This window comes from Ischnura elegans, chromosome 12, assembly GCF_921293095.1.
Source record: "Ischnura elegans chromosome 12, ioIscEleg1.1, whole genome shotgun sequence".
In the NCBI taxonomy this organism is placed as follows: Eukaryota; Metazoa; Arthropoda; class Insecta; order Odonata; family Coenagrionidae; genus Ischnura; species Ischnura elegans.
This window is the reverse complement of record NC_060257.1, coordinates 42,971,086-42,993,976: the sequence shown is the minus strand read 5'-3', so window position 1 is coordinate 42,993,976 and position 22,891 is coordinate 42,971,086. Positions and strand designations below refer to the sequence as shown.

The 22,891-nt window shown below is 36.3% G+C and overlaps 1 protein-coding gene across 1 annotated transcript in view; it reads left to right on the top strand.

Annotated features, from left to right (window-relative positions):
• Positions 1-1,351: 1,351 nt before the first annotated feature.
• LOC124169558 (short-chain dehydrogenase/reductase family 9C member 7-like) overlaps positions 1,352-22,891 on the top strand; it is a 111,636-nt gene continuing 90,096 nt past the window's right edge. The window contains exon 1 of the mRNA XM_046548199.1: positions 1,352-1,656. Coding sequence (XP_046404155.1) covers positions 1,452-1,656 — 205 coding nt within the window. The 5' untranslated portion in view covers positions 1,352-1,451. The remainder of the gene's footprint in view (positions 1,657-22,891) is intronic.

The window sequence follows — 22,891 nt, the reverse complement described above, 5'->3', positions numbered from 1 at the left end:
GCATCCGTTCATATCATCTACTTTTCCTTCAACAATAATCTTCCACAGAACATCATATTTCAAGATATAGCAACTAAGATTGTTCCGTCATCTTATTAAGGTTTTCATGAGGCTTCTCTTCTCTCCCACTCTTCTTAGGACTTCCTCGTTACTAACTCGGTCGATCCATTTGATTTTCATCATTCTTCTGTAGCACCGCATTTCGAAGGCCTCAATCCTTGCTTTCTGCGCTGCTGTCATTATGCATGCCTCATTTCCGTATAGGAGCATACTCCAAAAGTAGGTTCTTATAAATTGTTTCTTTACTTCCATGTTCACGTTTCCCGCTGTAAGCATTTATTCAGCTGAAAAGCATGGAATCCCGCTCTTTTGGTGGAATGCTCTCTTTTCATGGGCTATTCTGCTGATAATTTCTTTCTTGCTTCTCCCATTGCTAGTTATTCTGCTTCCCAAATACTTAATGGAATTCTTCTTCCTTTTCCAGTTTTTTTTCATTTTTTAACGACATTCTTGACTTTTTCTCTTCCGTTGCATATTAATATCCTGTTTTTTTTGACAGACAGACACCCCTTAAGTACAAATAAAATTTCCTTTCTCATCAGTGACCCTTGATAAAGCGACCAGCGTCGGGAAACTTTGGGGACACCCAAAAATTGACGCGGCTACACTGCCCAAAAATATTTTACTTTTTATGACTTATTTAATAGTCGTATTTTAGTGAAATTTTCGATTGTTGGCTTTAAAAATTATGCCGATGAATTTTTAAAAATGATTTCCCAAACATTTTTTATAAATTTTACCTTTGACTATGAAAGTGCTTAAAACTTAAATTAATGTTGTCCTAAATATTTTTCATATTGAATTAATTTCCATTCAATTTTATTATATTAATTTGTATTGCATGGATTATTGTACTATATATATGGTGTTGTAGTAAGGTATTAAATTACATTGTATTAATTGTGACCAAAGCATTAAAGCTTCATTGTTTTCATTATGTTAACTCGAAATTGTTGATTTATCAATTTTATGTTGCTCAGAAACAAAGTAAATATTTTATCTTGTTCTCAAGGGATATATCCAGAGTAATTAATAAATTTCATATCACATTATATCATATGAAAAGCACCCGCGAAAGTTTTATCGAAGAATTACAAATGGACATATTTCCCGGGCGTCCCTTCCCTTCGATTTATAGTTCCGTATCTTGTCGCAACCGCGCTGCCGACGGAACACTCGTCCAAAAAGCAGGAAGAACCTTGAACGCGACTTGCACGACATCTCTCGCCCCCAACCTGAACTCTTAGAATCCAAGGCAGTCGACGATGTTTTGAAAGGCGCGAGATTCTCGTCCGACGCATCGTCAGGCGAGGAAAACTCATCGCACCTTCAGATACTCACGGAATCATTCGCGTGAAACACGCACAGACTGTGCGCGCTCCTCGACGAAAATGAATCCCATCCACATATACGTCTCCTACTTTGTGGCTTTCGTCGCGACGTTCTACGCGTTGAAGTCTTCTTCATCGTTGCTGACCAACGCTACTCTGTTTGTGGTGTCATCGTTCATCGCTTACGGCATTTTGAGGACTGTTCTAAATGCCCTACCGAGGAAAGCCCTTCCGGATCTCGACAAGAAAACAGTGCTGGTTACCGGTGAGTTCATATTTGTCATGCCCCCTCACAAAAGAGCGACTTAAAGTCATATTTCTGTACCTCGGAGGTAAAGAACTCTTATGTCAGTTATTTTAACAATGTGCAACAAACAGCAGTGCTTAATTTCCATAATTTTTAGGAACTAGAACGGCACTCAATCAGTTAATCCACACATGATTTTTTAAAATATAAGCCTCCCCCCTCCAGTGGCGTAGCCAGGGGGAGTTCAGGGGGTCCGGACCCCCCCTCCCCCGAAATATAAAAACTCAATAATTTTTCTTCATAAAAGAAAACAAAATATTGAAAAATCATGAATTTACAAAATATTTCTTTAACAAATGAAGTTTTTTCGATTATGAAAAGTGTTAAAATTAGTTTAAAATCCATTACTTAGTACCCTGTTTTTCAAACATTTTCCCCCCTGGTTTTGGACCCCCCTGAACGAAATTCCTGGCTACGCCCCTGCCCTCTCCCCCTAAGACTTTCGAAATTTTTTAAACTTGTAACAATAGTTACAATGACTAATCATGTTTTACCAAATACGAAAGCAACGATGACGTTTTAAAAACTTTTAACTTCTATACAGTGCTCACCATCAATGGGTGAACTCCAACAATACACCACATCTAGTATGGTGTTCTTTGTTCCTCTTTACTCTTCATAATTATCTTGGAGTTTAGGTCAAAATGATGCAAAACTTTTATGCCGACGTTTCGGTTTATTTTTAAACCATCTTCAGGGCTTTAAATGAAATATGATCGTACAATATTAATACATAAGCAAAATTAAAGGTTACAAACAATATTTTTTCAATAATATAATTTACAAAATTCTTTATTTTTTTATAATATTATTGTAAAAATAAGGTTTTTAACCTTTAATTGTATCAATATTGTACACTCATATTACATTTAAAGTCCTGAAGATGGTTTAAAGATAAACCGAAACGTCGGCATAAAAGTTTTGCATCATTTTGACCTAAACTCCAAGATACTTATAAATTTAATTCAAGAAATAGAGGTCAAGACAGGAAAAAAATCTAATTATTCCTCTTTACTCCTTAACTTCACAAAATCGCGAATAGAAAATGAAAAACACTTTTTATCAGTTCTTTCGGCGGAAACCTCGGGAGCGATGACGCGCATACCCGCACGCAACTATTTTCACAAGCGTAATCTCTATTCTCTGTTCCGCGCAGTTAACAACAATTACCGTCCATTATCACTTGAATCATTGTTTTTATTCCATTAATTGTTACCTTAAATTCTAACTCAAAATTAATCGTTACAATGTGGTTGTCAAGAAACGGTCTTAATTCCTAAATTCTTTTCCTTTTTTGACACAAGACAGTTTTTATTTAAGTAAATGTTTGAAGTAAATTTGCCACGTTTTTCGTCTTCTGGGAGTATCGTATCGTATATAAATAAAAAGTTAGAAAAATTTCACCGTTTTTGATATTTGGTAAAATATGATTCATCGTAGTAATTTTTATTATAAGTTTTAAAATATCGGAAGTTTAAGAGGGGAGGCTTAGATTTGAAAATTATGTGTGTATCGAATGAGTACGTGCCTATTCGTTCTAGTCCCTAAGTATTATAGAAATTGAGCACTAAAAGTAAAGAACACTACGTCCTACTTGAAGGATAGGTTACTATATACCAATAACATTGTGATATAAAAATGCTGTAAAGTTGTAACCTAACCTTCTAGAAATTACTAGTTAAATATTTTTAAATTCTTAAATATGTTCTCCTGAAATATTCGTAAAACGAACATAGTGCCCATTACCTTTAAGGTTCAGGTTTTAAAAGCACTGCTTAATTTCTTTCAAATTATTGTCTTATTCATGAAATCGAGCGACGCTAAGGTAATTTGGGCTTTCGCGAGAATTGGGGAAGATTTTAGCCGACGGAAAATATTTCAGAAGTTAATGGTAACTAGTGGTTATTTACTTTCTAGTAGAAATATATTTTGCAAATAGTTTTGCACAAATTATAAAAAAATATGACAATTCACGTCATAGGTCGCTTGCACAGGTTTTTCCTGCCGAAAAAATTGGTAATGCACATATAGCCTCACTCATGTGTGCCGAGTGCAAATGTTTTCCGAAATAAACCACAAACAGGTTCCTAGTATATCGTCGTCAATTCGTGAGAAACATTTACGGCTTTCTAAGATACACATTGCGAGCCAAATAAATCCTATTGGCTTCAATCGTGAGACATCAAATTATGAGCAAAGTTGGAAGAAATCGAGAGAAAGAACTGAAATTAAAGGAAATAGGAGACTGCTGTAAAGAAAAACTACAGGTTTAGGAATTTTTTGCTATGGAAAGGAAGTGGAAACTGAGGTTGCAAAGATTACTGAGCAGATTCGTTAGCGACGTGACTTTTAGATAATTTGTCTCTTAGGAGTCGCGAGAAGCTCATCATGTTAGGGTGTTTATCATGCTAGCTTTCATTTTACCGATAAGTGAACTTTCCTCAGTCCCAATTTAAAAGTGACTGATATTTTGGCTTAATGCAAGCACTCCGATATAAACAACAGGCAACAGGTAGGTCCAAGAGCGGTAACTGAGAGTAGTAACTATAAGTATAGCCGTAAGAGCCTGCATAAATCTTTATCAGGTGTTTCAAATGCACTTTCCAGAAAACACAGCACGGGAAGTCAACTTGTGAGGCCGTTAGCGGAGGAATTATAAGTAGAAGACCATATTTACACATTTTCGTCAAAATGACACCTTCATCGTTTCATAGATTAGCCTCCTTAAAGGAGCATATTCATCATCAGGGACAAATAACACCAACAAATTGTTCCCCATGTCCTCCACTTGTTCCTAATAAACGTCTTTTGTATACTTTTAGGCATATTTTCTGGGGTGTTTTCTGAACAGAAAAAACGCGTAGTTTTAATCTTTCCCGAACAGAGCGAATGGACGTTAATGGTAGCTTACACATGAGTGCGGACCGTCCGCACGTGGAGGAGCCATCCGCGTGGCCCCTCCGCCCCGCGGATCATCCGGGTACCACAGAGACATTATTAAAATGAGACATTGCAAAATTTCCACTTAGATTTATTCTTACACAACGCGTTTCGTCGTTACAAACAACAATCAAGTTTTTGTAACGACGAAACGATTTGTGTAAGAATAAAAGTAAGTGGAAATATCGCAATGTCTCATTTTAATAATATTACGAACTTCCACCATATCGTGCACAACACCACAAGACACCACAGAGGCAGGTTAGCGCTTACAACATGAACGCGGATGGCTGATGCGGACCAAGCAGATTTGTCTGTGGAATTAGAGAGATCTTGGATATAACAGTGCCATTTCGTCTTTTCGCCATGGGTAGTGAAATTGACAATGAGAGAATAATTGAAAAAATCATATTCATCAGTGCGTAACGTAGTAGGTACATATGATCACGAAAGCGGCAAATCATGTTTTTCGTTTCACTATAACGCCTACCCAAAACCTTCTTTCACGGGCATTTTTCCTCCATTTTTCCTAACTTGGTATAAAGAAATTGCTTGAATTGTACTTGGCAGTATGACGTTCTTCCACCTTGGCAAGCTACCCATAGCTGACACTGTTCCGGACGCGGACGGATTTCGTTCGGACGGACAACTCACTCCGTGATTCGACCCAAGGTTGGTTTGAATAGGAGAGGGAAGAGCTCACCTCTGACAAAGCCACAGGCCTGTGAATATCACACATTCACAGAGTTCCTACTGTAACTATATTATAAAATTCAAGTTCTTTTTCCAGATTTTCACGGTCTAAATGCCGTCAAATTCACGGTATGTAGAAAGGGCATTTTTGCATGCACACACTTTTATAATTACGATTCGAGCTCTGCCACGTGATGGAGAAAAGTTTCGTCCGCCATCTGTGAACAACGACGCGCGTAGCGCGGAACGCGGACCGACTGCGTCCATGTAAAACGGGCCTTAACCCATTAGTGCATAGCGTCCGATATATCGGAGGTGTGTATTTTATTTTGTTATGGGCTCCAGTTGACTTGCGCTACATTTTAATACTGTATTAAGTTCAAATGGATGTCTATCTTCACCCCCCCCCCACTAATATTTTAGTTGACTCATTGAATTTATCGACTGAAGAAGTATTTATGTGAGACATGGCCCACGTCCGATATATCGGACGCTATGCACTAATGGGTTAAATAAGTAATGCATTTTAAAAAAATGATCAAACGGGAGCGATAAGTCTTCTTAAGGCACCTTTCAGCCTTGGGTGCCGTCACTGAACCGCCTGTGAGGCAAAGTGGCATTGGGAAGCCGAGTAAATTGACTCAAGGGTGGCGTCTTCGTGCAAAGGATGAATAAGTAATCCTCGTAATCTTTGTGCATACCTTCGCAGCGTGGCGAAGATTCAACGGAGAGGTTCATGGGATATGCACCGTTCATCTTCGTAGATGACAGTTTCGCCGGCATTGAAGCTGCCTTCTCCAGGTCGATGTACTCCAGAGAGCTCCAGCTCTCGCTCCCTCAATGACTGAGCTTTTAAGCCCTGATTTATGACTGCTGCGAATGGATATCACCATTTTAGCATTCATGACTGTGCCCTTCGCACGGAAAATATCATTGGAGAATAATTAATAGTTAAGCCTTGGGAATAAAAATGACTTTTCAAGAGCAGTGGCGCAGATAGGAGGTGGTTTTGGGGGATAAAACACCCCCAGAGCTCAGAAAAATGTTGAAGTCTAATCCATTTTACTTATTGGATTGATATTACTAATAGATTAGTGGCGCAGCGAGGGGGGTTTTCTCTCGCTGCTCCACTTAGTACAACTACCTTTTATTTCAACATGTCGAACTTCCACTACATCACAACTGAATCGGTTGAACTCAATTTGGACAATAGTAAGGCTTGAGCAATGATAATATCTCTATTTTCGAGTGATCCTTGACAATTTAAAAAAATTAGTTTCCAGCTGATTTTGTTTGCGTCGACATTTTAAGTATTCAGCTTCGAGATAAATTCTGCAAGCTTTTCTCGAAATCTTCTGCTTGGCTCGGCTCGAGTGGAAGACGCCAAATTGTATGTACGTGTTCTGTAAACCTAAATCGCAAGAATTTTTCTTTCATCATTTTCTTATGGCACCGTTGAAATAAATAAAATATACGTGACTTAGATAAACGCGATAAATCTATTTCTTCATCATTACCTCAATTTACATTGTAATTAATTATATCTTGGAGTATACGTCAGTAAAATGAAATGCTAAATGTTTTCCGACGTTTCGATATATTTCTTATATCTTCTTCAGGGCTATGAATCATAATGGCTACAATAAATTAATACGTGAAGAGATGAACAATTTTTACAATGATATTTTTTACAATAATGAAATAAAAAATATAAAAAATGCTATTGTACATAATTAAAAAAGAAAACACAAGCATTTGGACAAACCGTATGTGCGCTTTTTTATCGATAGTAGCTTAGGTATTAAAATATCATGGTCACCATCAATTTGGTTTAATTAAAAAAAAATACATTTTTCTGAGAAAAACAAACATGGAGAAAAAATTTGACGTTTTTTTACAAATAAAATTGACAAATATCATCAAGTTTTTCAAATAAAATCCGCGAATCCAAGCGTGATGGAGTGGAATTTTTCCATATTGAATTAAACACTGGCAATTTTCCACTATTATAGAATTTATCCCCAACCTAGGTTTCGATAATCCCTTGAAAAAGCGACCAGCATCGGTCGGGAAACGTTGGGGCCACCCAAGAATTGACGCGGCGACATAACCCAAAAGTTTTTAATCATAATGACGAGCACCCGCGAAAGTTTTAACGAAGAATTACTACAATATCTTCAAGGTACAAAACCGTTCCTTTACGTTTTACCTTGAGGATGATGTAGTTACATCGAAAACTAGGTCGGGAATAAATTCTATAAGTAATCGTGGAAAATTACAGGTATTTATTTCAATATTCAGTTTTTCCCTATTAAATGAAGATATCACGAAACTGCTGCAAATTTCGGCCTTTATTCGTCGAGTGTAAAAAGAATGTTTAATTCCATATATGAAGTAAAGCATACTGTTTACATTTAATGAAATATTTCAGGTAGTTTTTTTTACTCTGGACGTAGGAAATTTGAGAAATAGAAAAGAAGAAAAGTTTTCAAAACAAATTGTGAAGCATAATATTCTGCTGCCATTTTACAAATATGAAACACTTCACAATAATTGGATCCAAAATGAGCATCAATTCACTTCCGTTAGAATCCGAGAATACCTAAAATTACAGGTACCTTTACATTTATAAGGCGTCAGTAGTTTTTCATCGTAAAAACGTCAGAAAATGAGAGAGAAAAGCAAAGTTCACCAAAAATATCACCAATTTTGTAAGCAAACAATAAATCAGAAAGTCACTGTCTTCGACTAGATTACTGGAGAGTTTATCACTGAGAAATTTTTTTAGATCCTCACTTATTTTGGGAGAGATCGATTTCGGCTATTTCGCCACTGATTTCAGAGGCGAACTCTACGCTACTATCGCCGGAACCGTGAAAAGTTGGTCTTTTGAAATAACAAAACTCGACTTTGGACAAACTGCGAACAGAGTTTGCGAAGGTCAGATTTGCCGTCAATCACGGTGCTGGTGATAACGGGTCGATTTTACCATTGCAGTAGAATCTGCGATACGATGAGGATAGATAACGCGCGATGACGTTAAGAAATTACGAAAGTGTGAAAGTAAGAAAGAAAGTGTGTTCAGAAAATAACGTGAATTTATAAATTTCCACCCCTTGCACAATGGGCAAGGTGGCGTCCATCATTGCAGGGGTAAACACCCCTTAGAGCATTATGGGAGAATGGGTAGATATCACTTTTTTTCAAGGGTTACTGAACTTATGAGTATCGTCGGGCATTTAAGACGAATTGAGATGATTTACGCAGCCTGTATGAACCGAACTACAAACATTTGAAGCCAGACAACAATGGGAGCGTCGTAAGTAAACTATGAAACTCATTTATGGATTTATTAGAAACGTTTATTGCCCGCGAATTCTCAGATTTCTCGCCATTGGTTAAGTGCAAAACAATGGTAGTGCGATGACTCTGTGTCGTACTTATTATGAAGAAATCTGGAGGACTCTGAGCTCATCCATTCACATGCGCGGTTGGTGACAAAACAGTTAGTAGCCGAAGGGAGAAGCGTCCATTTTAATGATCACTGACAATCATCCGCAAAAAGTTTTCCATTTTTAGCCATTTTGGACACCGGATATTAGAGGCAGACGTTTCATCTGGGACAAATCTCCTATAACAGATCCCAGTAGAGCAATTACCTCGAGTTTTTACCGAGTATTTGGGACAAAAAGCCGATTAAACAGGCGAATCATCGATTTTATTTTACCAATTTAAGATGTGCAATATTTTAAAACTCTAGAAACTGATTTTATACATTTTTCTCCCTATAACTTGTGGTAATGTATGTATATTCTCTTTCATCGAATAATATTCCCGCTTCTCACATTCCCATGGGTGAAAACGGAGAAATATGTGTTATCTTGATCTGTATATGTGTTTATGCTGACTAATTGTCCAATGCTCTCAATTTTTAATTGGAAAATTGAAAATAAACAAACCTCACATGTCTCGATGCCTATACTTTGACATAATCCGCCATTATGTGCCAAAAAATCACTTCGTACTTATTATGAGGCAATCTAGAGGTCGCTATATTTACACAAAGAAAAATTACTGTTATTCGTCTCCCTTCCTGATTTTTTTTGCATTGCACTCCATAAATATAAAGCGGATGTTACTTTAAGGTTCTTTCCTTGTATTCGTCGGTAATTCTTAGAATCGACTAGAATTTGTATCATTGTTATCATTAAAGTATGCTACAGTTAAGTTAGGTTTGCATGGAGTATTAAGAAAGTATTTTGTCAGTTTCTCCTTCTCTCCCAATCACAATTAAGCCTACTCCCTTTTATTCTATCTCAAAATCTTATTCTCTTCCTTCCTTTCCCTCGTTTACCCAACATTCTACCCTCTAACACTATTTTCAACACCCCCTTTCCGCTAAGTGCTCGCTTCATTCATACCGTCACACATAGGTATATCTTCTAGAAGCTGCCTCTCCTCACCCACCATGTCCAGCACTTCGTCGTTTCTCTTCCCCTCCGACCACTTCACCTTCTCCACTCTTCTCCACACCCACATCTATAACGCCTTCAGTCTTCTCTCGTCCTTCTTCCTAATGGTTTCCGCAACGTATATTGCTACTATCCAGTTCAGACTCTTCAATAGCCTTTTCTTTAAACTTTAACATAAGGATCCTCTCATGAGCTACTTTCTGTTCTTGTTTGCAGAAGATTTTTCCTTCTTGTTCACCTTCCTTTCCTTGTATGCCTTGCCAAATATTGGAGCTCAATTCGCACAAGCGAAAGTAAACGGATAAATAGGTCTGAGATAAGGCCGTTTACGAATCAAATATTTACAGTTGCCGGAGTCCACAAGGCAGACCACAGGACTTGACTGACAAACTACTTAACACAAGGTACACGTTAGGATAGACGCAATTTTCGCTGTACTTACGGGAGGATTACCTCACGGATTAGCTGAGTGCGTTGGGTATCAGCCAACCTAATATACTGACGCTTGTCCTTTATGTATGCTAATATCCTATGTTTCTATGATATAATCTGTGAGCGTTTAAATAGGTAGTGTGCGTTTTTACGACCCATGAAATATACAGGGTGTTTCAGGAAGAATCTGCAATAATTCAGGAGGTTGTAGGAGAGACAATTTTTATCATCTTTTGTTCATAGAGAATTGGTTCATAAATATGTGGTCGCAACTCCTTAGTTAATAAACTATACCAACGCAATTTTAAAAAATCAACTTTGCAGTTACCATAATAACGGTCTTTGTTTAGGTATATAGTCTTTCCGACATTTTATTTAATGCTTATGATTATTATGGACATTAAATAATCAAGGTTGGAAGAAATTTTTGCGTTTTATGATTGTCTGAAACAATCTCAAAATGGGTGATATTGCGAAATAGAATTCTTGATACTCGCTCAAAGATTTAGGTTTTTTAAGTTCAAAGATTAATTGTTCCAGACAATTACAATCGCACAATTATTTTACGCCTTTAATAATCAAGAGTATTAAATATACTATCGCAAAGACGATACTCAAGAAAAACTTTTTTCAAGGTAACTGCAAAGTACATCCAAAAACACTTTTGCGTTGCCATGGCTCAGTATCCAAGGAGTTGCAACCCCATGTTTATGGACGAAAAAAATGCCTAAAATTATCTCCCCAACCACTTTATGAAGTACTGCAGATTCCTCCGGAAACAACCTCTACTGCAGTGTCCGAAAGATATCCCTATCCTTGATTAGCCAAAAATAAAAGGAATACAACTTATTTTAACCCAAAAAATTAGGGATGGACGGATCCAGGATTTTTTTCGGATCCGTATTCGGATCGGATCCTCAATTTTCGGAGCCGGATCTTTCGGATCGGATATTTTCGGATCTAAATGCATTTTCAAATTCCTGACGCTGAGATTTCCCCGATGATCGTTCAATCTCTTGGGAAGAGTCACACTATGTGCCAGTCGTATTTTGCCTTTATTATTTTTCACGGTTGAAATTCTCCTACGTAACCTCTGCGAGACCTTTCAAACAAAACGGTTCATGAGTAAGACAAGAATTGCATGCTACGGTGCATTCAAAGAGAGAATCGAAACTCTTTCCACCTTTACGGGGAGTTGCATTCACTGTAGCTACTATTTATAATTTCCGATATAGATCCGATGCCTTCCGTAAGTTTGGATCCGATGTATCCGATGAAGGGCAATATCCGCGGATATTTGGATCCGAGGTTTCCGATCCGACCATCCCTACAAAAATGTTATCATATCTGTGAGTGATGGTTATAGTTTAGTTTCCCAGATTTTAAAATAAGTCATTCGCTTCCGTCGTAAGTTTCCGCAATCGAAGAAATCCTACAGTGACTCGTGTGGTTTTTGAATCAGAGGAAATAACAACCATTTCCGCTGTTATGTATTCAGTAAACACTGATAGCGTGCTGACTATGTTCCGCCGTGTCGAAGCCGGATGCACGAATCATGCAATGCCTTATCCTTCTTGAAGTAACTGCGGGTCGAACAAAAATTGGTCATTTTTCCCGAAAACGCTTCGATGAATATCCTGCCTAAAATCGCTGAAAGTCTCAATTACAAGTATTTACATAGCATGGTTAAGGAATTCATCAGCTTTTGTTGTACAGTAAGAAACGAAAACTACCCAAACGGCTTCGTAATTGTATTGAGGGGCCACTTCTCTTCTAAACCGAACGTAGTTCCCGTATTTTTTTTATAAGATTTCTTTTTTTTGCTGTCTGAGCACCTTAGTTTCTAGTAATAAGGAATTAGTCTTATAAAATAAATAATCTACTATTATCTAGGTTTTTTATAAAAAATAAGTTGCCACTTTTTAATGATGACACCAACGGTAAAAGATTCTATCCTTCGATTCTAGATTTTCTACCGATTACAATAAGTTTTCGTGGATTACTTAAGAAAAATTCTGACAATCTCCCCTTCCTCCATGTACTATCAGTTGCGATTAAAACCGGTGTTCATCACGCACGTCTTTATTCAGCGAATGACAAAACATAAATAATCACCATGTTTGGAAGGACACGGAATTGAATGCAGCAAATCGCTTCACTCGAGACCTACACATACAGAATAAATTTAGGCTGCCTGAGGCCATAACCTATTATAGTCACTCTCGGGCGGGCAAAGAGAAATTATTAGGCATGAACGACAACAGCACTATCCTCTTCAATTCACAATAAGGCTTCATCTATTTCATTCATTGTACTAAAAATCCTATTCTCTTTCTTCTTCTCCCACTTTTACCTAACATTCGACCCTCTTACACTTTCATCAATATCTTTTCCCAACTAAGTACCTAGTCGCTTTATTCATACCTCCTATTTCCTCCGTTTTCATCTAAAAGCTGCCTCCCCATACCCACCATATCCAGCACTTCGTCGCTCCTCCTTCATTCCTTCCACTTCGCCTTCTCCATTTTTCTCCACACCCACATCTCGAATGCCTCCAGTCTTCTTTCGTCCTCCTTCCTAAATATTTATGTTTCCGTGCGTCGTTTAGTCTCTCATCTCTCTACAGAGGCCTTCTCTATAAGCGGGCACTTTTCTTCAACCTTTTCGGTAGCTGCACTAAACAGATTTCACTATACCTCCACAAGAGTTCCTATTTCCTGTCACTTATTTCTTGGAGCGAATTGTGATGTCCAGAAAAAGTTGCATATCCTTATCTTTACTACAGATATGGTTTAAAATAATATCTCGTCAGTTTACTGAATAGAGTTTGACAAATTTTGACCAAAATCGTCAAATAAGAATTCTTGTTTTTTTTCTGTCAGAGCACCATAGTTTCTGGTAATCAGGAATTAGTCATGTTAAAAATAATCTACCATTATCTAGGTTTTTTCCAAAAAATAAGCTGCCACTTTTTAATTTTGACACTGACGATAAAAACGCATTTAATTTGAACTCTGATTGCAATGATAACCGCTCTTGAGCATCTAGAAAACTTTATAAGACATTGAAATTTTGAATAAATTATTGGGCTGCTCATTTGACTGACTGTAGAAGAACTAATACGACCTGAATTGATTGCTCGAATTTGCACTGAGCAGTTCCTTCATTAATTCACTCAAATAATGATTTTACCTGTCATAACCATCTGTTTAATAGTTATGTTAATGTTCAATTTCATACAACAAACCATTGGAAAATATGAGCAATATAGGATTTTGATGAATAGACGGCAAAATACATTACTTAAAACATGCATGTGCGTTCTTCTGGTGGAAAGATAATACGTAATTGCGATAGTTTATCGTTTTTATTTCGAAACGCTCTTAAGATTTCAACCATAACAAACGTAAACACTGACCACAATCAAAGTTTTCGCCTCATCACTTTCGGATCGTATCGAGCGATCAATATATCTTATCTTCTGATTCGTCCGATTCACAATAGAACTTTTAAAAATCCGGTATTTTCTAGGTGGAACATTTGATTGTGAGATAGTACAAGCTCTGTATTCGCAGAACAACTTACGTATGTACTGTAAAATAGAATAATTACATTTTAAAATGTATCCATACAAATAAATACATGTTTTGCTCGAGTTTGAGCTCTTTTCATATTATTACAGAGATTAATACAGTAAAACTCGCTTATAACGAATTTCAGGGGACCATCGTTCTATTTTGTTATAAACGGAATTTCGTTATATCCATAATAAAGGATTTGGTCCTATAAATCATAGGACTACCGGCTAATATTCCGTAAATCGTCTTTATTAAAGCAACAGATCCGAAATATTTCACCATATTCCCACCCTTTCCATCCAACGGCTGTTAAGGGAAGGATTTTAAGATCAACAGTACCTTAGTATCAAAGTATGTGGTAATGGCCTCACGTTAGGACAACTGATGATAAAGTATCCAACGTTTAAATAACGAAGATGGTTGTAATTTCTTTATAGAAGGAGAAATAATTCCTAAAGGGACCTAAGAATAGTTCGTAATAGCGGGGATTTCATATCATCCGAACTCGTTAAATGCGGGGAAGTTAACTTTGGCGATAATGGGAAAGTCCAAGGGACTGCAACCTCATTATAAGGGGAGTTAAGTTAAATGCGTGATCGTTATAAGCGAGTTTAACTGTATATAGCTTCCATAACCAATAATTATCGCTTTAACCAATGTCTTCATGCACTGGGCCAAGGTCGGCGGTTGTATACCCATAAGGGGACTCAAAGATCGGTCAGTACTATGTGAATTTTGGGCAATGGAGGCATGGGACAATATTGTGGTCCGTTTTCCAAAATTTAGAACACATTAACGAATGAGGCAATTTTTGCCTTAAAAAAAGAAGATGCCTTAAATGTTGGCGAAATAATGTGAATTCGAATAACAGTTCAAGTAAGTTTTAAATTTATGAACATTCACAGTAATGAAAAACTCACTCTACATTATATGGCCGGATCTATGAGTATTGCGCTAGACCAAGCTCACAGCTGAAATGTAGATGAATAAGTTATAACGAACGTAATAAATGAAAATAGCCCATCTTCATATGATATCAATAAGACTGCCGTTTTGAATGAGAAGATCATTTCAAGATTTAAACCAATAATATAATTATAATTTCATGATTAAACCAAATAACTCATCTCAGAGGTTCATATTGATTAAAGCTAAGCTCAAGAGTATTTCCAATTCTGTATATTCTGTTAACAGACGAGAGTTATCTTAAAGCATGTTAATGCATGAGGTTCAAAGTTAAATGTATATCCAATAAGACGAACAGATTTGATAAGCCGATTCGGAGTAAATACATGGAGATAAATCGATTGTATCACCAGAGAAAAGCGGTTATCAGTAGATAAGGTAATCCACCTCACTCAGCCTAGAGTAGGTAACATTTTTGACATCTTAGCATCTTTATATGCTCAGTTTTATCGCATTGCAATTGACGTCATCATTTCCGAGAGATGTTAGTCCAACCAAGAGAAACTTATGTCCTTCCAACGAAATAATGCAATACATTTCCATAAAAACTGTTTAAAATTCCATTGGTAAAGAATCCTGGATGACGTTTAAGAAGGGTTTCCATGAATGTAATCATTGCATAAAAAAATTCTACAGCTAATACTGAAATTCCCTTCATCTCCATTCAAATTTCACAATTACCTCGAAATTATTATCAAAAACGCGAGTCGAAAAAAAAATGGTGCGTGCAACGATTCCAAAGATATATAAGAGAAATATATTGCCTTGACCATAGGAGTAGAAAGAATAAAAACTTACCCATGGTAATCTACTGTGTCCACCCTGGTTATTTTTAAGGGAAAATTGAGCTAAAACAACCATTTTAATTCTTTTAGCTACGCCACGCGTAGTCCTCAGAGCTTCTGGGGAAGCAATTCCATTCGTTCGAGCGTCTCCACACAAAACATTCCCCAAGGTCGAAGACCATCCTGAAGCAAACAGATTCTCTCCGACACCAAAAAAAGCTCGGAGACGCGGAAACTTTTGAATGCTGGAAACCGCACTGTTCGACCTGATGACTCTGGACCGCAGAAAACATCCGGTATAATAAAAGCAGAAGAAACGTCAACTTCAAGTCCTTCGACATAGCGTAAACCGAGGCAATGGAAAAAAATGAATATATCGAGACTACGTGACATTTGACGGAGCTCAACTTCACTGCACACCGTTCGTACCAAAAGTATTGAGACTCAAGTTTGGACGCCAATAAAAACTATTCCCGTTAAGCTATTTTCATGATATTGGTACCTTAATTTTTCTTATTATATTGCGTGCTGATTAATATGGTTTAATAAATGTTACCCTACTATTTAAGTGAATATATCTATTAATGCATAAACTAAAAAAAGTATCGTTTTTTAACCATTTCCTAATAGACCTCAACTTTAAACATTGGCCAACGTTAAAGGTGCATGAATAACTTCACCAAATTCATGTATATCATGGAGTAAGGCTTTTTTTGCATAAATCTTAAGTTACATACGTTTTCCGCGAATGCAACAATTGTTACTGTTTTTTTATGAAACAATATTGTCTAAGGAACTGTTGCCCGTACGAGATGAATTTTGACTCTGTTCTCATTGGCTGGTCTTCCGTATTGTTGTACATACGCTATAAATTGCTCGCTAATATGCGTTGATTTCATAACAATTTTGCAACTCGTGACAAGGAAAATTCAAGCTCTTCACCATCACGGATGTAAACGCAGTGCGTGCAACAAGGACGATTGTTACCGGCGGTTTTTACTGATTGGCGTTCATCACCTCGCGTAAAAACTGTTAAACCGTATTAATCAACGCGCAACATAACGAGAAAAATAATGGAACCAATATCATTAAAATGGCTTAAAGGGTATTGTTATTGCCAGAGGTAGCCGAGACGCGGTGTCATATTCGGCATGAGTGGCACATGAATTGCTCGAGAAGGAGGTAAAGATTAGAGAAACGGAAAAATAAGACTTTTTAATGTTAATGCTCTATTACTGTCGAAATGTAAAAAAGTAGGTGAACGAACCCAATACACCAAGTAATATCTTCAGTTGTTTGTTTCTGAAGTTATCCAATTTTCCTAAAAACAGTCTAGTTACATGAAAATTAAAACAATAGAATGACAAACCTTATCATTTTATACTCTCCTGTCAATCTCTGATTACTGCCAACTGCACAATGTACTATCTGTCTTAACTTTAAAAAAATCTGTTGTTTAATCTCAGCATTATCTTCCAAAAACAGAATGTTGTTCCGTATTGAATAGAATCTCTTCCTACCGGAAAGAAAAAAGATGGGAATGATGAGCCTTTTATATAGGCAATTACTCTCCTGTCGTTGCAGAGTAAGAGGTTCAATTCCTAACGCAAGAGATATCCTTCTGTCGGGGAATTCAAAACTGTTTTTTAGTATATGTAATAGAGGATTCACTCATTTTCAGTAACAAAATCTGTAATTGGTTTGCTTTAATCTTTTATCATCAATTCCTCCAAACTACGAAAATTTGGTGCTTTACTCACATTGAGCTAAACATCCAGCAGTGAATGACACAGATCTGGACGCTAAATGGAATTGATATCTAACATTGCGATTTTTTTAAAGTTAAGGCAGATATTGCAGAGAAAAGATATCCTTCTGTCGGGGAATACAAAACTGTTTTTTAGTATATCTAGTAGAGGATTCTCTCATTTTCAGTAACAAAATCTGTAATTGGCTTGCTTTATTCTTTTATCATCAATTCCTCCAAACAACGAGAATTTGGTGCTTTACTCACATTGAGCTAAACATCCAGCAGTGAATGACACAGATCTGGACGCTAAATGGAATTGATATCTAACATTTCGATTATTTTAAGGTTAAGGCAGATAGTGCAGAGAAAAGATATCCTTCTGTCGGGGAATACAAAACTGTTTTTTAGTATATCTAGTAGAGGATTCACTCATTTTCAGTCACAAAATCTGTAATTGGTTTGCTTTAATCTTTCATCATCAATTCCTCCAAACAACGAGAATTTGGTGCTATACTCACATTGAGCTAAACATCCAGCAGTGAATGACACATATCTGGACGCTAAATGGAATTGATATCTAACATTGGGATTTTTTTAAAGTTAAGGCAGATAGTGCAGAGAAAAGATATCCTTCTGTCGGGGAATACAAAACTGTTTTTAGTATATCTAGTAGAGGATTCACTCATTTTCAGTAACAAAATCTGTAATTGGCTTGCTTTAATCTTTTATCATCAGTTCCTCCAAACAACGAGAATTAGGTGCTATACTCACATTGAGCTAAACATCCAGCAGTGAACGACACAGATCTGGGCGCTAAATGGAATTGATGTCTAACATTGCGATTATTTTAAGGTTAAGGCAGATAGTGCAGAGTGCAGTGGGCTGTAATCAAATAATTACAGGGGAGTAATCGGCCATATAAAATGATAAGGCTTATCATTCCCTTTTTTTTCTTCTCAGTAGCAAGAAAAGACTTATGACTTTGGTTTCACGGAAAAACAATTGTCGTCAGCAATTTGACGAGCTGTTCATCACGACGGCATTGAATAAAGTCTCCTCTTACTAGTATTTCTATTGTTCAGGGAGATGGATTATGTGGACTTGTGTAATAATTACATTTTGCATTCACTCGGAAGAATATAATTTATCCGAAGTTGCATCAAACATGATAAATAAGAGATTTCAATGGATTATATCATAAAATCGTCGTCGAGGAAGGCTGGTAGGAAAACAGTGTTAAATAAAATACCAAAACAAAATTCACTAACTCTTGATTTACTTTGTGGTATTCCATTATAAGTTTTCCTGGATATTACACAATTACTTATAACACTCCTTTTTCACAGAGCGCGACCCGGGTTTCAATGAATCATCTTCCAGCGCAATTTAGTAAAAGTGTGTGATATCCAGGAAAAAAGTAATTTTGTGATATCCAGGAAAACATCAAATACCAACAGATAGATTCCAAAAACAACTTTTACTGAATACACCTTTCGAAACTGTAAAACCTAAAAACGTCCGATGACCAAAATCCGAATTTCGAATTAATTTGGAAAAATATATCTCTGAAACTGGTTCATCGTTTGGCTATATGAAGCATCTACGGGGAATAGAAAACGTGCTAACCCGCCGAGGGATACAGAGTACTAAGGAAAGATCTACATCTACATGAATTGCCTCAATAGGCGTGAGGCAGGGGGTGTAAGGGCAGTAGCCGTTTATAAATTATAAGGAAATGCTTTATTTAAGTCCTTCATTGGTCTGGGTAAAAACAAATTCCAATACCCAAACATTCGGCAAAATATCTCACTTAATTTGTATGACATCTATTTCGGTCATTAGTGTATTATATTAACGGTATTTCTTCATCATTTTAATATACCTACTATTGCTATTACTATCCCACAAGCCTCCTAAATAGGTGGGCGGCGGGGAGTATAAGAACACTAGCCACTTGCATATAAAAAGGAAATTCTCTAACGAAATCTAGCCTAGTACATATTAATTAAATTCCTCAATCGTTCGGGGAAATAAACCAAACCTATCCGTCCGGCAAATATCTCACTTAATTTTTCGTTTCTGTCAGACCTGGAAACATAGTGGAATTTTTTATATGATGTTCTGCATATCACTCGTAAAGATACCTATTAGTAGATACGAAGTGATACTACTTCGCACTTTTCCACATAAAACTTTATTTCACCTGAGTCAACATTATTTACTGCAGCATTATCAAGACTAAAAAAAAGTTACCCATGCCAGAATAAATAGTCTCGTACCAATTGGCACACATTATTGTGCAATTAGTAGTATCACTTCATATCTTATAATGGATCTCCACATAGTATCTGCCTCCTCCATTCAATTCATGATAGCTATTATTAAATGCTAAGTCTATCGTGCAGCCTCCGAGTCTCTTGCGGCTCCCAGACTAATTCGTTTTTTTTATCTATGCAACGCGTTCTGTGCTCCCGTAGCAGTTTTTCACGAATCGTACAGCTTTCCTTTGTATTATATTACCTTCACGGATTAAGTCTATCTGTACCCGAACTCATTGCTCGCTGCATATTCAAGGTGTGGCAAAAAGAATACGAAATAGTATCTCTCTTTTACTTTTTAATCCAAAATTTTCATGAACTTCAAGTTAATTAATGCATAGATATATCCTACAAAAATGATTTTCGATGTTTTTTTGTTGCATAAGATTAAAAATATATTTGGCTAAAAATTGAGCTTTGACTAAAAAATGAGCTTCAGAATCTCTAGAGGCTCCCAGTCTAATTCGTTTATCATCTGTGCAAAGATTTTTGCCCGCCTGTAACAGTTTTTGACGAATCCTTTGTATTTTATTCAGTTAACAAAACGCTTGTCAAATCTTAGCTTCTTAAGGGTTCTGCCACAAATATTTAACACAAATATAAATATCTGGTAGCTTTTTAATGTATTTGACTGGACCAAACAGTAATTTTCAAGAACTTCAAGTTTATTAATTAGGTTTATTCTACCAAAATGCTTTTTATAGATTTCATCTCACCAAATGGAAAGATATTTTACTTTTACGATTTCTTACCTTAGCAGTCGGAAAAATCCGAATGACAACAAACCCTATAAGACAGGATATGATGCATGTTCAAAGATCGCAAACACTAATTGCCAAATTTACAGGTTCTCGTTGGTCTAAATCGCTTAAATTGCCCTAAATGATGTCCACTGAATGAGCTCCTACCTGTAATAATGAGAAAACTCTACATCATCGACAAAATCTACGTATCGGCTTGGTATGAGGATTAGGGAACTACACAATATGGGGCCAAATATTTATTTGCAATTCATGCAATATTATACTCGAGTTCCATAATTTCATTTTTCCAAATTTCTTGCAGCCAGCAAAACAAATGTGGTAAATTATTTAAATATTTCGATATTAGGCTCGGCAACCCCTCTTAACCTGAATGAAACGTGTAATTAAAATGGCAATGGCATGATATCATTAATATAAAAATGGCAGTAGCGAATGAGCCGAGTTTATGCTCTTATAAAAAAATTAATATCCCTGACAAATTATAAAATGTGTAGTTTGTAGCAATATTGTTATGAATAAAATGTATGTAAACATAAATTTTTAGTCAAAATATTTTTATCACATACACTAAAAAAACTATCGAAAAAAGGTATTTCAGGTTACCGAAAATTTACATTTTCAGGAATCATCTAGGAATATTAAATGGATGGACAAAATTTGACGTAGGGTTGTACGAAATGTGTTTTAACATTCTTCCCTGAGAAGTTTCATCCGATTTATTTTTGTTTTTCCGACTTTTTGGCATGTTCATTGTAAATGTAAGAACATCTAAGAATTTCATTGCGTTCCTCAGTGACTCAGGAATCCCAACCGAATACCCACGGAGCAAAAAATGTTAAGGATCACCTCTACATCAATTTTCCGGCATTTTAGCTCGTTCAAAATAAATTATAGTAAATTTGCGACCATCTTAGAGAATTTTTTTCGTTCCTCAGTGACACTGGCATCCTCTCGGAAAAAAATGTTAAGAATCACCTCTTTATTCATCTTCAAGGTATCAAACAGCCAATTGAGGAATATTTTTTCGTAGTTTTCAAGTTCATAAACATCTCATGACTCTATTTTTAGTCTACGTCGAATAAAGATTCGAACTTTTGACGATTTATAGGTCTATTTGCAATTCCTCGCACGAAAATATGGCATGTAAATTACCATCCAAAATTACTACCCTCGATGGTCTTGATTCATCGCTGACTAATATCCGGGATTCACAACAGACGATATTTAAGGTTAAAGGCCAAGGACATTCCAATAGAAAAGGAAGTAAAAGGATGTCAAACAAGATTTTCTACTTGTCTCAGGATGAGATTTAAGTAATCATGAATTTATGACGCTATTTTGGATAAATCACTCAATAATACTGTGAAGAAAAATTTCGTGAAAATGCTGCGAAAAATTGATACCGAATTGAGATTTTTTTTTCAAACTCAAGATTCCACCAAACATTATTTTTTGACGTTAAAATGTATAACGATATAGCAATTATAATCACTTGCGCTTAAAACGATCAACTATGTGCAAAAACATGTTTTCAACCTTTAATCGCTCGGGAAATAATTCCCTAATACCTAATCTTCCTCGATAACAATTAATTTAACATTTAATATTATTAAACGTTTTCTTAGCATAAAATTTGGTTTCCACTCATGAATTCATTACATTATTACTCAATATCATTACACGTTAAAAAATAAAAGCCTAAATAGACAGCTTACTGATAATTTAGTAAAAGACTAAATCTTGATTGAATATTAAACCTTTATAAATTAACAGAATTTTATCACACTAATACCATAGTATTGGACTGTGAATTTCAGCTGAATGCCTGTATAAATTGGCGCAATAAACGATCAAGGTCAACACATATTAGTTTCAGTTACCGATATAAATAGGCAATGCATTAGAAAATTACATGGTTAGGGATCTGTTTCAATATAATAACGACTAACATGTTATGAAAAGCAATATATCAGATTTACTACCATTATGCTATTTATTCAAGTTTCGGTAAACTTTACCACGCACAGACACAAGATCTTACGGAAATTTGTTAATGCAAATTTGCAGAAAGCAAGCTAACAAAGTCCGTCTTCAACGTCACTAATAGAGGAGCACAATGAGCGCCTAAACATGTTGAAATATTCGTGGTAGTGACATATAATTCGTATAGAACTCATATAGTTATACCTAAATGAACATACCTTGTTACTCCCTAGTGTAGAGTAGTGGTTATCACGGGCGCTTTACACGCGCAAGGTCCCCGGTTCGCTCCCGGGCGGAGTAAGTGTTTTTCAACCAACTGTTTCTCAGAAAAAGCGAAGGGGGAAAATTAAAGGATGATTCGTCACAGCAACAAGTCCAATTACCATTATTACTTTTAGGACAGGATAAATAACTAAAATATTTACTGTAACTAGCAAAAATTGCGCAATGGGCGTAGTAAAAAAAGTTGGCCAGTGTAGTTAAACCTTTTTTAGCAGTTTGGTCATACCGTT